This window comes from Diabrotica undecimpunctata, chromosome 6 (genome assembly GCF_040954645.1).
Source record: "Diabrotica undecimpunctata isolate CICGRU chromosome 6, icDiaUnde3, whole genome shotgun sequence".
Taxonomy (NCBI): domain Eukaryota; kingdom Metazoa; phylum Arthropoda; class Insecta; order Coleoptera; family Chrysomelidae; genus Diabrotica; species Diabrotica undecimpunctata.
In genome coordinates, this window is record NC_092808.1 from 13,252,646 (window position 1) to 13,271,169 (window position 18,524).

An 18,524-nucleotide genomic window follows, 5' to 3' on the forward strand; every position below is an offset into this window, starting at 1 on the left:
AAAGAATGAAGAAGATTTTTGTCCTACCGGAACTCAACTAATTTACACATATATATTTTTTGGCCTCCGCAACATCCAGTATATTAGATAAAACAACTATAAAACTTACATATTATATAAATACATCGTGGATATATTTTTGGCGTTTGATATAACGATATATTTTTGGTTTTGCGGGTTTTATTCCATTTTGGATTTGGCAACTAATGTTGTTAGTACATGGTTATTAATAGTTTTCTTAATTATAGTACATAAAATTCAGCCAAAGTTATATATCATTATTTTTGCCAAAGGTGTAGGGTATTTAAATCTTGGCTAAAATGTATAAACTATTTGGTATTAAAAAGTCAAATGAATTTAAAGTTTAATAAGAAATGAGCAAAAGAAAAATGTAATATTTAATATAAAACTATAGAATTTTTTTTTGTTGTTGTGCCGCTGTTACCGCATATTGGAAATCATCAAGACCATATTGACCTTATTTAAAGTGCCCATTTTATGGGACATCCAAACCATTCTCTTAAATTTCATATTCGTGACATTCTTCAACATCCCGGATTCCTTCTTCTTTCGATTTTGCCTTGCATTATCTTTTGAAAAGTGATTGAACAAAGAAAGCAACTTAAAGTTGGCCCCTGTGATCAACAGACATATAAAGCTCTCTCCAGAGATATTCAACGAAGATGCCGAAAAGACAAACAAGAATACTTCTCTGAAATCTGTCAAGAAATAGAAAATCACGGATATCGAAATGAAACCAAAGACCTCTTCCGGAAAGTGAAAATTCTTGCGAGAGAATTTAAACCCAAGAACTATGCAATAGAGAACAAACATGGTATTATCATAAGTGATATCGACAGAGTGTTGGAAACATGGAAAAACTATTGTTCAGAGCTCTACAGGGAAGAACACGTAAATCTAGGCCACACTTCAGCCCTCGAAAACATCGCATACAACCCTGAACCTGAAATTCTGCTGTCCGAGATTGAAGAAGCTGTAACTCACCTCAAGAAGAATAAATCCCCTGGCTGCGATGATATCACGGGAGAGCTCCTTCAGAACATGGGAGACAAAGGATGTTACATAATGTGAAAACTTTGTAATAAAATTTGGAGATGCGGAAAGTGGCCCAGAGAATGGCGCACATAATTGTGCATACCAATCCATAAAAAAGGAACAACTACAAAGTGTAGTAATTATCGTACCATCTCACTGATTTCCCATCCAAGTAAAATATTACTAAGAATCATTAAACGCCGTTTGCAACAATACTTAGACAAACAAATTCCCCAAGAACAAGCAAGCTTTGTCAAAGGGAAGGGTACGAGAGAGCAAATCCTTAATATGCGGCAGCTCAATGAAAAGGCCCGCGAATTTAAAATTTCAATAATAATCTGTTTTCTAGACTACCAAAAGGCATTTGATTGTGTGAAGTGGGAAGTTCTCTGGACAGTTCTTCATGAGATGGGAGTTCCAGATCATTTGGCAATATTAATTAAAAACTTATACGAAGATAACTCAGTTAAAATAAGAATTGAAAACCAGCGTCTGATACCTTCAAAACCAGCAGAGGTGTACGACAAGGGTGCATACTATCTCCAGACCTGTTCAATTTATATGGAGAATACATAATGAGGAACGCACTCGATGGATGGAGAGGCGGCATCTCCATTGCAGGAAAAAAGATCTCAAACTTAAGATTCGCAGACGATACAACACTGATAGCAACATCTGAAGAGGAGATGTCGAGACTGATAAAGAGAGTAGAAACCGAAAGCAACAAGTGTGGGCTCAAGATTAATAATCAGAAAACAAAAATCATGATTGTGGACCACGCGAATATCCTCCAAACAACAGGCGCCCTAAATCAATTCGAGAAAGTAGACGAGTTCACGTATCTAGGATCTTCCTTAAGCAATGCAGCCTCCTCCCATACGGAAATTCGCAGAAGAATAGGGATGGCCAAGAACGCGATGAGTCGACTGTCAAAAATATGGAAGGACCGCTCTTTATCCAAAAAACTCAAAATGAGACTGGTACGGACACTCATTTTTTCAATCTTCAGTTACGGTGCCGAAACATGGACAATAAAATCAGAGGATAGGAAAAGGATTGACGCATTCGAAATGTGGTGCTGGAGACGAATGCTACGCGTCTCGTGGACGGAGCACAGATCCAATCAGTCGATTCTCGAAGAGCTAAACATTCAGATCAGACTCTCCTCTCAGTGTCTTGCAAATGTTTTAAAGTTTTTTGGCCACATTGCGAGAAGAGACAATGACAACTTAGAAAGACTAATTGTGTGCGGAAACGTAGAAGGACGTAGAGGCAGAGGACGCTCACCTATCCGATGGTCAGATCAAGTACGGAAAGCCACTGGAGAGACGTTTTCCGAGTCCATGAGAGCAGCCCAAAATCGCAAGAGATGGAGAGAATTGTAGGAAATCACGATCCTCAGCAATGAGGAAACGACAAGAGAGAGATCTTTTGAAGCAGGAAATCTATGATATAACCAAGAGAGATATTCACCCATAAAAAATAATCGACGTAACATGCCTCAATTCAGCAGATGTAGGTAGCAACCATAGCCTAGCATTATGTAAAATAAGAATCATCATGAAATATTCTTTGCATTTATAGATCACCTGATTCTTCCACGGAACTATTTTTTCAGTACCAGTTAAATTTGTTAGACGACATGCCCAATAAAATCAGAAAGATTCTATGCGGTGACTTGAATAGTAATTACGTTGTTGCTTGTGCTACCCAATTATCCTTGGTCAATATATTCGAATCGTATGGTTTCACAATGCACGTTAATTCTCCTACAAGAAAAACTAAAACAACATCTATCATAATTGATTATATTGTCTCTGATTTTTCACCACTTGATTTACGCTCTACAATTATTAATGCAGGACTATCTGATCATGAAGCAGTATATACCAAGTTTAACCCCCTTAACAAACCATCCTCGAAAAGTCGAAAACCCAATAGGATTTTTTCCGCTTAGAACTTTCGTAAATTCCAAAATTTGTGCTTGACTTCTGGGTGGCACTTTCCCTCTGTGGACGTGGACTATAATTTTAGTGACTTTTAGTTAGATTTTTAGACAGATAGATTGTCTGTATTTTCAATAAGGCATTTCCTTTAAGTACAATTAAGTCAAAACATCACAAACCCTGGACTATCAAATGTATCCGCATATTAACCAAGAATATGCGTTCACCACTGTACATCAAGAAATTTACTACAGGTAATATATCTCCAAGTAAAGAGGAACCTATCTAAAACTTATCAAAACAGCTAAGAAAATGTACTATCAGAATCGTATGGGAAGCTCTAAAAATGTTGCAAAAGAAACTTGATCAATAATAAACGATCTTCGAAATAAAACTAAGACAGTTCAAACATTTTCTCTTCCAAACCCTGAAAATCTAAATAATTACTTCGTTAATGCGAGTAAAAATATAACATCATCTATTTTTCCACAACAAGATCCTATTTCCTATCTACCCAATTTAAAAAAGGTCTCGAATTCATTCTTTATAAGACCAGTTGATAAATCTGAATTGATCCAAACAATCAGTAATATCAAAAGCAAATCTTCCTGTAGTACCTACTGTCCATAAAAATTTTCTTAAATCTCCCAAAAATTGTGTTGAAAGTTCTGGTCTCACTAATTAACGATTCCTTTGAAAAAGGTATATTTTCAGAGTGACTAAAGACAGCCATTCCTATTATTCCTCTTCATAAGGGTGGTGAAAAATCGAATGTCTGCAACTATAGACCTATTGCCCTACTACCGGTCCTATCCAAAATTATTGAGAGACTTATAAAAACCCGGCTTATGTCCTTTCTCGTTGAAAACAACATTTTATCACAAAGTCAGTTCGGCTTTTTATCTAATAAATGCACCAGTGATGCTTTTTGTACTACATGAGGTCTATCAAGCACTAAACAATAATCTTTACACTTCCACTGTATTTTGTGACTATTCCAAAGCTTTTGATTGTGTAAATCACGAGATTTTGATACAAAAACTAAATTGCTACGGAATTCGAGGTATTTCTTTGAATTGGTTAAAATCTTACTTGAGGAATAGGAAACAACTAGTTAGAGCAAATGATACTGACTCTAGTCACAAAAGCATTGTATGTGGAGTACCAGAAGGTTCAATATTGAGTCCTCTACTTTTCCTTATCTTTATAAATGACATCACTAACTTAAAAATCGATGGAAAAATTTTGCTTTTTGCTGATGATACCAGTATTACCTGGAGGAACTCTAATATTGTAACTCTTCATGCAACTATAACTTCTGATCTATTTAAAATAAAAACCTGGTCCGACTCTAATTTACTCTCTTTTAACGTGGATAAGATAGCAACATTATCCTATAAAGGAGCTCTTCAACCCTTGCTTCTTAATAACAGCCAGATCAGTATCGTTGATTCTGTAAAATATCTTGGTATTTTTTATAGACAGCAACCTTAAATGGTCTTAAATTTTCCTTTGTTCGAGTCTCATCTTCAATACGGCCTTCCTTTTGGAGTTCTAGTACAGCTGCCCAATCTGATGTTATTTTTAAATAACAAAAAAGAGCAATACGGTCTCTTTTTGGCCTCAATAGAATAACACATTGCAGAAGCTACTTCAAAAAAAAAAATCACGGGATTTTAACTCTTAACGGGATCTTAACGCTCTTTATATATTTTAGAAACTGTATGCTTAATTCTTAAACACCTACATGTTTTTCCAGCAAGACCTAATCATGACTACTCCACCAGAAATTCAACATTTGATGTGTATCTACCGATCCCGTCCACTGAGTTAGTAAAGAAATGGAAAAAAATTATACAACCATCTCCCTTTGTAACTTAAATATAATAAAACTTCATTCCTTAAGTTATGTAAATTCACAAAAGCCTATATATCTGAAAGGCCATATTATTCAGTGGAAGAGTTTCTTAACGAATAACTAAGAAATTACAGTACTTTTAGGTATAATCGTTTTCATCGTTCTTGGCGTGTGCGTGTAAAAACACTTGCAATAAGTTGTTTCATCTGTCTTTCCTTGTCTAAGCTCGATTCGTTTACCTCCTCCAGTGGCGGAGCAAAATGTAGCATGTCAAACGAAATAATAGTTATAAAAGAAAATTATAAATTATTTTTCATTAAATTTCTAATAACGGAATATAAGTATAAATTGCGAAGAAGTATTTTTCTAGCTTGCAGTACAATAGGACAGGATATAACGAAAAGTACATTTTAAAAGGATTTTGAAATATACCCAAAAAAGTGTTAATTATTTAACCCACTTTAATTAAAAAATGATACAGATTTTTTAAGTTTTAAGCACTGTAGCGAATTCTGAACTGTTACAACGTACTGACCTTGATTAATTAGCTAATCAGTCAGCGTCTTCACTGTAACTGTCTTCATCATTGGAATCTTCCGCCAAATCGATGATAATCCTACTTTCATTTTCATCATATGTGACCATTTTTGCCCAGTCGTCCTGAATTAATTTTTCGGTATGGTTAACACAAATCGCCCACACTGCAGGTGTTGCCTCAGCTAATGCATCGCCCCAAACTTTTTTCACTGTTTCATCTCCACGTCCATGTTCTCCAATATGACGATCATAGCATTGTTTAGAAATGCCCCAGACCAACTCAATCGGATTATATTGACAGTGATATGGAGGCAATCTCAAAACCTGATGCCCATGTTCTTGGAGTAGCTCGTCTATAACGTACCTGGTATTTTGTGGTTTATTCTGGCGACAAAGACTCAATAGCTCTGTCTTGACCGAATCGTCGTCAAAAATTATTTTTTTCGCTCGTAACCATTCTTGTAAGTCCGATTTTTTCCAACTGGCATTCGGTAACTTTTCTATTAAAGATCTATGGTATGAGGCATTATCCATAATAATTAGAGATGGTTCCTCCAACATTGGTATCAGCTTTTCGGAGACCCACTTTTTAAAAGACTCTTTATCCATAGAATCATGATAGTCTGCACTCTTCGATTTCTTAGAAAACAGTAATCCAGCATCTTTAACAAATCCTTGCCTACTTCGGGCATGTAAAACAACAAAGCGTTTACCTGTATTTTCGTGTCCTTTTCTGATGCTTTTCACACAGTCATCTTGCCAAGTACGTTTATATGCCCCTTTTAGGAATATCCATGTTTTATCTAAAAAAACGAACTGAAGTGGGCTTGGACTTAAAAAATTTCTCATATAATGCCTAAAAAAATACAGTCGTTTGGAGACAATACATGGTTTCTCACATAGCACTCGTCTACTATTTTCTAGTTTGTATGAAAACCCACAATTTTTCATAAGACGCCACAAACTTGTATCAGAACCGTCATAGAGATGCTTGTTTCTTAATTGTGTATTTAGAACTTTAATTGTAACGTGCTCTCCTTTTGCTTTCATGTCATACAGTACATTTCTAATCTCTCCTTTTATAGTATCGCTGACATCATTAATCTTTTTTTTGGTACATTACGTGACTCTCCTGGTGTAGTAAGAGCTGCCCCTGTCTTGTATTCACTCTTTATTCTTGTCACTGTGCGAAGACTGATTTTCAAAGCGTCCGCTACTCGTTCATGTACCGATGATAACGAAAGCAAAGGTCCATTGTTTTCCTTTTCTTTTTTAAAATACTCCAATAAATGAACTACACATTGTCGCATTTCCCCTGTTATCGTTTTTCCCGGCATTTTTTTTATTAAATAGAACAATTAGTTATTCACAACAAAAAATAATAAGTAAAACTGTTCGGAACAAATTCCAACAATGACTGACTAAAATCGACTAAAACAACATAAAATATCAATGGTAATTGCTACAATTATAAACCTATTAGCCAGCTCATTCAAGAACAATGCCACAAGTCATTATTGCAATGGGTATCGGAAGAAAAAGAGTTAATTTATAATAAACTGGAATTTTTAAGGTGTCGAGAGTATAATTTTATGTAATGGAATTCCACACAATAAGAGCTCAAACTATTAATTAAAAACTGTTTACTTATAAAAACTATTTCATCAGCTACTTCAAACCTGCACAGATCAGGGTAACATGTTAAAAAAAAACACGTCACTGCCAGCTATCTGTATTCGTAAAGAGGCCGAACTTGACCGATATCACTGACACCGTATCGGCCAAACGCATCGGTGTTATTGCTACAATACTGGGAGGTGGGAGACATGAGTGGTCTCTTCATTCTCTTTTCATCGCACTTTACCATGACGAACGTGACTCGCACAATTGAATTACACATCTGTGTATCAGAGAGAGACGAATATTAAAAATTCCGTAGTAGCTTATTTCAGGCACACGCCAAGAACGATGAAAACGAGTATACCAGCAACTATTTATATATAGCGTACTATATTTAATATAAAATTAGAAGAAATACTAATTTTATTTTATATATATATATATATATATATATATATATATATATATATATATATATATATATATATATATATATATATATATATATATATATATCAGCATTGGGTGGCAGAATGGCGTAATGTAGCATTCAGCGATGAATCACGATTCTGTTTAGGAATGGATGATGGTCGTAGATGATAAGACGCCGCCGTGGAGAGTGACGAGATATCGGGTCTGCTATTGAGAGGCATGCACACAGGACAGTTGGAGTAATGGTTTGGGGGATATTGCCTATGGTAGCCGATCACCACTTGTGTTTATTCGAGGCAATAAGACAGCTGCGCGTTATGTTGATGACATCTTACAAACCACTTTACTGCCTTATCTCAACGGCCGTCAAGACGTCCTTTATCAGCAAGACAAAGCGCGTCTACATATTGCTCGTCAAACTATGGACTTTCTCCAAGAAGCTGGCGTTAATGTTTTGCCGTGGCCGCTCCGTGCTCCGGATTTAAATCCTATCGAACGTGTATGGGATATGATGGGAAGGAGACTGTCCACTTTGCACCATCCTCCACAGACTCTGGCAAAGTTAATAACTTGAAGTTTAAGTTGCTTGGAACGAGGTGCCACAAGCAGACATCGATCATCACATTTTGTCAATGCCTAGATGTATACAGGAGTGTATTCAGCTACGGGGTCGCCAAATACATTTTTCATTTTATTTTTATTACTTGTTAATAAAAATTCTTAACAACGTTATCGTTTCATTCTTGATGTAAATCTACCATATTGCCAAAAAAATTAAGTTCAAGAAATTAATCCTTCTGGGTGTAACACTTCTAATGTCACTGAGTATATATGGGTATCACATGCAGCAACATAAACTTATTAGTTTGTAAGGTTTTATAGTTAAATTTTGCAATGGATTGTATATTTTATTATTGTGTATTTTGTGATATTGACGATATAATGTAATTTTAGTAAATTTTAAATTGTTATTTTATTTTACTTTTTGTAAGCTTTATCCATAAAATTGTACAATTTTAGTAACAATAAAGCATATTTCTATTCTATTCGATTTTGCCTTGCATTATCTTTTGAAGCAGGAAATAGTTTTGTCCGATATATTTTCTTCTCTCCTGAAGATGTATAATCGCTACGAATGTTGTCGACTAACATGGTGTAACTATTTTCATTTTATTGGCAGCTGCTCTAAATATTGCAATGGTACATAGTGACAATCACTTTCTAAGATTATAGAGCCAGGAAATTCTACATAATGTCGGCATCTCTATATAATAATAATAAATATTCTAACTTGCGCTTCTTCACACAAATTCAGGGGGAGATAATAATACTTTTACTTACTTACTTACTCCGTGGCGTTACAACCCTTCGTGGGTTTTAGCCGACTCGACAACATGCCTCCATGTCTTGAGCAACCTCCATCCAATTCTCCACGCCCATAGTGCTTAGGTCTCCTGCTATATTATCTCGCCACCGAAGACGAGGGCGTCTGCGTGGTCTCCTTCCAGTTGGGACTTCCTCCCACACCAGTCTTACTGTTCGTTCGTCAGAATCTCTTCTGAGGTGTCCTCCCAATTGAAGTCTTCTGGACTTTATTTCTTTTATGATGTTGGCGTCTGGGTAAAGTTCTTCGAGCTCTTTGTTAGTTCTTATCCTATATTGTCTTGATGCTTCATCCAGCACAGGGCCAAAGATCTTCCTTAGGATTTTTCTTTCCCAAACACATAGTCTCTCTTCGTTTGCCTTTGTTATCGTCCACATTTCGCTTCCATACATCACAAAGGGTCGTATGATTGTTTTATAGACCTGTATCTTCGTACGCCTTGTTAGTTGTTTCGATTTTATAAGGTTTTGGAGGGCAAAAAGACATCTGTTGCCGGCCTGGATCCTGTTGTTTATTTTTTGTGATCCGTTATTGTTGTTCCAAGATACTTGAATTCTCTAACGCGCTCAAAGTTAAAGTCATCGATGGTGATGTTCTGACCCGGAATCAAGCATAAACATAACGAGATTCAAAACGAAAATGGAGAACTGTTATATGAACTGAAATGTTATAACCAACAGAGATATTCATCCATCAAAAATAATCGATGCTCAGCAGATGAAGGTAGTAACCTTAGCCTACTATTACGTAATATAAGAATCATCATGAAATATTTTATTTGTGGGCAAATAAAAATCAGAGTCGAAGGACTAAATACGGAATCCACGGAAAGAGGTTTGCCGCTATTAACCCTTAACTGGTGAGGTGATCTACGATCCCACCACTACCGAATATTGTCGATATCTCAAGGTTACGGCTATGTATCGCCTGACTGGTTTAGGAATGCCTCGGTCAATTCGTTGTATGAGAGCAGTTGCGAGAAGAACGACTTGTGAATTATTATTTTACATTTTTTATTTCGTGCTAAATATTTGCTCGGGTACGTCAAGGCATCACATCACTATAAGTGTAATTTTTTTTTATTATATATTATTATGTAATTACTGTTTTTTGCAGAAAAATGGCTAGTGGGTCATCAAAAAAAGCATCCTACAATGATCCCAACTTTGAGGAGACTGTTATGCAGTGGTTTAGCGATTTACGTCCGACACAGAGCAAAGCGAGGGAATCAATGACGAGGATTTAACAGTGTTGGAACAGTCTTCTTTTGAGAGTAGTGAAGACGAACAAGCAACTAATGAAATAAAAGCCTTTTATGGGAAGAACAGATATAAATGGGCAAAGGAACTTGCTCAGAAAACTCATATAAAAACTCTTTCTGTCAATCTAGTCAGGAAAATTGCTAGTCCCAAAGGTAATGCGAGGGCTTTAGAAAATTTAACACCACTAGATCTTTGGCAGTGTATTCTTACAAACGATGTCCTCTTTGAAATAATAAGAAGGACAAATGAAAGACTGACGCAAGAATAAAATACAAGGACCAACAAAAAATTGAATTAGTTGATGTTGAACTGATAGAACTAAAAGCGTTATGTGGCATTTTGTTTTTTTTTTTTTCATCTACTTTTAAATCAAACAACGAAGATCTTGATAGTCTTTATGCCACAGATGGAACTGGGAGGGATATTTTTCGGTATACAATTGCGCGAAAAAGAGTTCAAGTTTTGTTGGCATGTTTGAGATTCGACTGTGCTGATAGTCGAAAAGAAAGAGAGAAGACAGATAGTACAGCAGCCATATCATGGATTTTCAATAAATTGTTGAAAACTCGCAAAAAAACTACTGCTTAAATGATTTGGCATGTATTCACGAAATGCTTATTGGATTTCGAGGCAGATGCAGTTTTAAAGTATCTATATATGCCAAACAAGCCTAATAAATATGGCATCAAAATTATGGCCGTATGTGACGCTCGTACATCATATCTATTCAACGCGTATATTTATTCGGGAAGAAGTAGTGATGGTCAAGTACTAAAAGCAGATGAAAAGTAATTATCAGTTCCAACTCAAATTGTTTTGCAGTTATATAAACCCATATATGGTTCTAGTCGAAATATAACTGCAGATAACTGGCTCAGCTCCGTTCAAGTGGTATTACAGAAAAAGTTAACTTACGTTGGAACGCCTAAAAAAATAAAAGAGAGATACATATCGAATTTCTGCCATCAAAAATAGAGCTGAAAAGATTTGGTGCAATAAATCTAGTGTCATTTCTTAACCAATATGACTTTTTAGAATTGCTATTATCTTTTTTTGTAAGAATATGCTTTGATTTTATGGTTTTGAAGATTAACTGTTAAAATTATCAACAAAATTTGTTTTAGTTACTAATAAAGTTTATGCTTGTCAAAATAAAGGGTTTTATTCAGAATGTGTTAAATAATCATGTAATAATCAAGGTAGCTCTTTAAAATCTAATATTCTTTTATTTGTAGTTTAAAGTAATACGTAAATACACAATATGTAAACAATTTTTCAATTTATAAAAAAATAAGCCTAAAAACATTATTTTAAAAATGGGGTACGCTAAGACCCCACGTCACCTAGTACGCAACATATTGTGCACCTCACCAGTTAAGGGTTAAGAAGATCAAGACAGCAACAGCTCGAGGCCATAGCGTGTACAAAAAGTGGATGTCAGACGAACTTTAAAGATTGGAAAAGTGCTCGCACAACTATATTATATGAGATTACTTTAAAGTAGACAAAACAGATTTGGATGAATACATTTTTTTTCGAGAAAAATAAAAAGTTAGCTTTTTTAACAAACCTCGTATATTAAATAACAGATTTATTGACTTTATATTATATCTTACCACCGTATTTCAACATGTTTATGATAAACGACCAATTAGACAAAACCGGCGTTACCGGCATACGCCCTTTAGATTCTAGAAAGAAATTGCGAATTCAACTTCAATACGTAGGTGCACCGAGAAAGGCAACGCCGCGCCCTGCCCTAGGTCCTAGGAAGCGCAGAGAAAACGTCATGTGACCTAGACCCGATGACCTTGACCGTCGTTGCCATCACATCCAGCTGGATCGATCGACGAAAGTACAGCGGAGGCGGTCGAGACGGAGACAGAAAATAGGGATCGGCGCACGCGCAATGTGCATTGACGATTTTTATGCACGATCCAATGGGAGCCGATGACGATATCCCCGAAGGGCGGTGTGAGATGAAGAACACGGGTGGATTCGCTCCAATTATTATGAAATTTTTAAGTATGTTAGGGATGGAATCGTATTTTAAAAGAACCGTTTATTTCTAGGATATTTCATTATTATATACGCAATTTTTATGTTATCTACCTACTCCACGTGCAATGAATAATAAATTAAAAGAATATTAAACCTTGTTTGATATTTTTTCGTCTGACATTAATAATTAATCATACTATATTATTAGACCAAATTCTAAATAAATTACTACTATATTATTTCTTATGTATTACGTTTCGTGTGCAGCTTCAGTAAATAAGTAGTCAGTATTGATTTTAATTTTATTTTAAAATATTGGAAATATTTTGTATCCCATGGCTGCATGATTCTGGCATCATATGCAACTCATTTCCGTCAAATTTCCTTGTACATGTACCGCACATTTCCTCGCCATCGCCTCACGCTCAGTTTGCGCAAGTGTCTACATCTAACATGGCCCGCTCCAGAGACTTTCCATTTCTCGGAAAATATCACTTATTTCTTGGATCGTTTCCATAGGTTCAGCAGATTTTTCCTAAGTGAACTTTTTAGAAGAGCCGTTAAGAAAGATAAACTCTCCGTTATAATATCCAATCTACCATAAAAGTGACCGCAGAAGTTGATTGGTTGAGTTGATATTGAAATTAATATTTACTTAATAAAGTTTTTTTTATTTAATTAATGGCTTTGGATAACTTGATCCATTCAGCCACGATAATGTATTTGACTACTTGAATTTGTTAACAAAATAGTACTTCGCATAGAGGTAAATTAAAAATATAATGTAAACATCAGTACTTATCACAATAATCAGTAGATTGAAAAGAAACCATACACGCATTCATTACATTCAGGGCCCTAACGAACTTGAAATGAATATTTAGAACCAACAAGGGATTATAGAATATAGGGATACTATTCACGCTAAGGTACCTTTCATAGCGACTTTATTACAAGACAGGCAACGGCTAGGAGGTAAATAATAACATAAGTAGAGACAGAGGGAACAAAGTTAGATTTATACATTCACATTACACATTTCATCTTATATTTTTCTTTTAGTCCTTTTTAAATAATCCCAAAAAATTTGGTTAAGCCTAATATTACGATGACAGATATATAAAATAGAAGATTGACACTGACGAAGAGGTATTTGTTCTTTTATCAGATTTTCCTATAGATACTTAATAGCAGCATCATTATATATGTACCCGAACATCCAATGATTGATATCGTCAGTGTTCATTACAATCGCAGAGTTGTTTCACTTAAAAATTAAATCTATGAAGATAGGCTTTCACAGTAGCATGATTAACAAGGCATCTAACAAACATTGAATATACTCTTCTCTTGGGATGACTTCTTGCAGCACAAGGCGCGGTGGGTAAAACAGGGTGAATTTTTGTATAAAAGTTGTTACTTAATGTAATGGAGGTTCCATACACTCGGTTAATAGATTTTCAGTAGGTGTAGATTTAAGTGCACCTAAAACCAAACGAAGAAAATGATATAACAACCTTAAAAATAAAAAACTGGAGAAAAAAAGCATGAAACAGATCAGAATGGAGAAGAATCCTGGAACAGGCCAAGACCCAAAAAGGGTTGTCGAGCCAGTGATGATGATGAAAACCAAACGAAGAGCTTTGTACTGGATTCGATCTAATTTCTAAAATCTAGTATTTGAGCAGACCCAAATAAAAAGCAACCATAGTCAAGAATTGACCTGGTATATGCCCTATAAAACATTAGATTAACCTTAGGATCAACGCCCCCATTGGTGACGGTTAACTACCTTTAAAACATTTAGGCTTTTTTCGCATTTAATTAAACAGTTATTAATATGTTCTTTCCATGTTAATTTGGTATTAAGTGTGACGCCGAGATAAGTATAGTGTTTTTGGACAGGTATACTTAGATTATCAATTCTAATACTGGATATCTTCGGTAAGCGATAACGAGTAAACAACACCACAGCAGATTTACTCGAAGTAAGTTCCAACTCGGTTAAGAAAGTATTCTCTTGCACTGTACAAAATCCGTTTTATTGAATCAATACATTCCTGATAAGAATTTTTAGAAGTGGAAAGACAGAAATCATTGGCGTATTGTAAAATATTACAATTAATACCCATACCATGTATATCCTTAGTATATAGATTAAACAGCAGAGGGCTAAGCACAGATCCCTGCGGCAAACCTTGATAAACTAACCTTGGACCAATCAATTTATTATTGCACCGAATGAATACATATCTATTAACAAATAGATTAACCAATACCTGTGCACATCTAGTTGGGACTCCTATATGTGTTAGTTTCTCGAAAAGTAAGTTCAAAATAAGGTCATCATTATCATATGCACCCGAAATATCTAGAAATAGTGCTGCTAAATAATTATTATTTGAGTAGGATAATTGGATATCAGTAGTTAATTGTGACAGACAGTTGATGGTTCCTTTATTTCTCCGAAAGCCTAACTGAGCTTCCGGAAATATGCCTTTGTTTTCACACCACCATTCCAATCTAGTTTTCAGGATCCGTTCAAGTGTTTTTAGTAGACATGCCATCAGAGAAATAGGTCTTAAAGAAGTACAATCGTTTATTTTAGATATAAGAATGACCAGACATCGCTTAAGGGAATTACAATTATCTCCTTTTAGTAAAATGTTAAAAATTTTGCACAGATCTATAGCAATTTCGGGACGGTTTGTTAACATAAGGTAGTTTATAGGGTCTATATCTTTTTAGATATTTTTTTGAAAATTGAATGTTTGCTGTAAGTTCCCTCAGAGTGACAGGAGTTAGAAAAAGTGGGCATCGATATGGTTATCTGGTATATTTATTGGTAGGTGAACAGAGTCGGGAGTAATTTTAGATAAAAGTTATTTTACTGCTGATTCATCGTTAATGGTAATTTTTTTGTGAGACTAATTTTTATTTTATTGTTCCATTTACAAAACAGGAACGATAAACTTAGAAGAGAAAGAATAGATTGGCCGATAGAAGAAGCAGATCCTCATAAATATGTCAACAAAGACAAAACAAAAGAAGTATTTACAATAATCCCTGAATAAATGGTGTAACAACAAAATTATTTAACAAGAAATTAATATATTGTTTGAGCTTTATTACATATACTTATATTGTTTTAATATATTTTGAGAATAAACCCCAAATACTAAAATAAACCCTTTATTGTTAATGTCCCATTCCATAATATCTTTCCTTTCTGTTCTTGCTCTGCATACACATTAAGAAATTAACTACTTTTCTGTGCTGAAAATAGCTGACTCTTAGTAATCAAAAGTAAAAAACTCATATTATCATAACTGATTAATTTATCTTTGCAAATATTGTTTGCTATTGGCAAGTTATCATTAAATTCGTAGTTAGATTTTTTTTAATCAGTAGTATAATTTATTTTAATGATCATCAGCTTGGGTCAAATGTGCAAACTTTTGTTTGCATATAATGCACATTTTATAGGCAAATTTCTGATAAGAATGAAAATATCAACTGAGAAATCGCTATTTTTATGTAGTAGGTTTGTTCAGTACTATAAGTTATTTTTGTATGATGTTTAAATTGGAAAAAGACAGGTTATTCATGTAAATTTTCCAAAATTATTATTCATAATTGCTTTCTAATGAATGATATAGAGAAAATTCCAAGCATCTGTAATATATTTAAGAAAGTTGCAACATTGTGTTTTAAATGGATGAAGATTGGCCAAAAACAGCCTATAATTCAGCATATTTTCATTGTGAATTACTTCAATAATTTCTTCAAATCACTCACATCCATACCAATTTCCTTAAAAAATTTATCAGCTCTGCCTTAAATTGTTTATCCTAACTTTGTCATTCTGCTAATGTGTTTGTTCTATTCCTGTTTCTGTTCGGTTACTTATATATTTATGTCTTCTACTTTACATACCTAACTCTGCCTATTGGTTGTGAGCAAGAGAGGATTGAGTAGCTCAGAAGCTGTGTTCATGCTTACAGCTGGTCCCAACTCTGCATAAAAGAGCAGGGCTGATGGCCCAGATTAGTAACCTACCCATTGTAAAATAAAACAAGGTCCAAAGAAGCGATTTTCTATTCCATTTTTAATATTTCCATATCTGCTCACTTTTGACAACAAAACATTACATATATCATCCTTAACATATTCAAATTTTATTTTATCCTTTTGGTCTTATCAGAGTAAAGGGCATCCAATGTAAACTTCTTCCTTCCTACTGGTCTTACAATGCTGTTAGAGTTTGCTTTCAGTTTGATCAGTAGTTTTTCATCATACCATATTCCACTTGCCTCTTGAATTTTACGTCATAGCCATGAAAACCTGTGCTTTCTCAATTATGGCAACAAGAGGAGTCTTTTGTTAAGATTTTATTTTGATTACTGTACTCTTCCATCTAAACATTCTTCTAAGATATGGGCCTCCATTGTAAACTTCTTTATTACTGACCCCACAGTTCACTTTTAGTTTTATTGCTACTTAATAGTCATATAATCTATCATTTGTTACCACAATCTGATCAGTCCTGCTCTATATACTAAGTATCACCCACAAATTGATGGGCTGTAATGATTTTTTCCTAATAAAACTCCAAGATATATTTCTTAAACAATCCAGTGTTATCTAATCCACAACTAATGTCAGTCATTGCTGCCTCACAGTTGAATCTAATATAGTTCTTCTTTCATATAAAATATAGTTCATACCTACATTCCCTTTTTCTTAAAAAGGACCAAACTTGCATCCTCTACCTCTATCTTACTTTACAAAATATCTATTGCTATGCTCAACAACATATTAATTTTCTTCATAGAACATACCTCAAATATTGGTGACTTAATGCCTTTTGTAATTTTTTGTTTTTTGATCTTTATTATCACAATTTCGTCAGTCAAATAGCCAAGCAAGCCAGGCAGATGAATTACATTCACTTCACTGTGAATGATGTAGTGGTCAATAGGTCAGACCCTGGCCAGAAAACAAAAAGGCTAACATAGTAGTGTACAATTTAAATGGATCTGCTACTTAGACTAGAATATGCTGGTATATTGGACTGCCCTATGGATCAGCAATATAGCAAGAGATGGGGGCTTGAGGCTCAGTATAACTCACTTTGTAACTCCTTACCAAAAGAGCAAGACACTTAAAAACCAGAATTTATATTGTCATAATTTCACTTCACATTTTTGTTTGAAAAGTAGTTCCATATCACATCACATACTTAAAGTGAAGTACTTTACTCTCGCTTATTCTGTGTACACACATATGAATGATGTTCCGAACAATCCCTCATACACACAGATATTGAGAGAAATAATTTAATTACCACACAGAAAAAAGTACAACAACAAATAATATACTATGTATTGGTGTCTTATTTAAATGTGAATGATCCCAAGAAACTTACTAGGCCTACATCTTACAGGACTACTGTAATGAAACAAGTGTCAAATTAAAACAAATATGAAACTATAAAAATACTTGTTCACTGAAACTACTAAAAGTGGTACAATTTGGCTAATGTGAAAGAAACTCCATATAAGAAAACCTACGCTTCTATGTAACCTCAAAACCACACTAATATGTCTTGATGGTGTTAATATACCTAAAATGTACAGGATATAATAGAACTGTAGAAAAATACAGGTAAAAAGCCAAATGAGTGTTATTATCCTCGTTTCCACACAAAGTACTAAACTGATTGTCAATCTGGGTATTTTTTACCAAAGATTCAACTATATAATAAGAAATTTTAAATCAAACTGGACAACCGTTTGGTTTACTTGTTACCCATGGTAAAAACAATAAAGGGTTTCAACATTTATCAGACCTTCAAAAGATTTGGAAAACATTATGAAATCTTTCTTGGAATGAAGTAAGATTTTGTAAAATAAAAACTATAAAATAATAGGTACACACAAATCCAACATGCTATTTAATTTTTTTTTACTTTTACCACTGTAATTACTGCCATTTTTAAACAAAAGTTAAACCTGTGTAGCAATCAATAACAAGATATTTTTAACTTGTAAACACTATGAGGTGAGAGTGTGTATTCTCGTCAACTTTGTGTTAAGTAACAGCAATAAAAGTATACTTTTTTATAGAAAAGTATTGTAAAATTATAATTACGACTTTCAAAGATATTTTGAAAAAATATTGTTAATATGTTCTAGAATACAGCATAACATAACCTGTAAATGCAAATAAAAGCAGCTGAAGACTTACCTCTGTCGAATTTTTTGCCTTCTGGGTCGATATCTTTTACATTAAATATATCTTCAAACAGCACACCAGCCATTTTTCACTATTTTTCCGAAATTAATAATATACGAGTGTACAAAATTTAAAAACACCAAAACACGAGAAGACAATTTTCAAATTATTTGACAGTTGTTCGATTCTTC

The 18,524-nt window shown here is 34.3% G+C and overlaps 1 protein-coding gene across 1 annotated transcript in view; it reads right to left on the reverse strand.

Annotated features, from left to right (window-relative positions):
• Polr2H (DNA-directed RNA polymerases I, II, and III subunit Rpb8) overlaps positions 1-18,524 on the reverse strand; it is a 205,958-nt gene extending 187,434 nt beyond the window's left edge. The window contains exon 1 of the mRNA XM_072534232.1: positions 18,346-18,524. Within this exon, the coding sequence (XP_072390333.1) occupies positions 18,346-18,418 (73 nt within the window). The 5' untranslated portion in view covers positions 18,419-18,524. The remainder of the gene's footprint in view (positions 1-18,345) is intronic.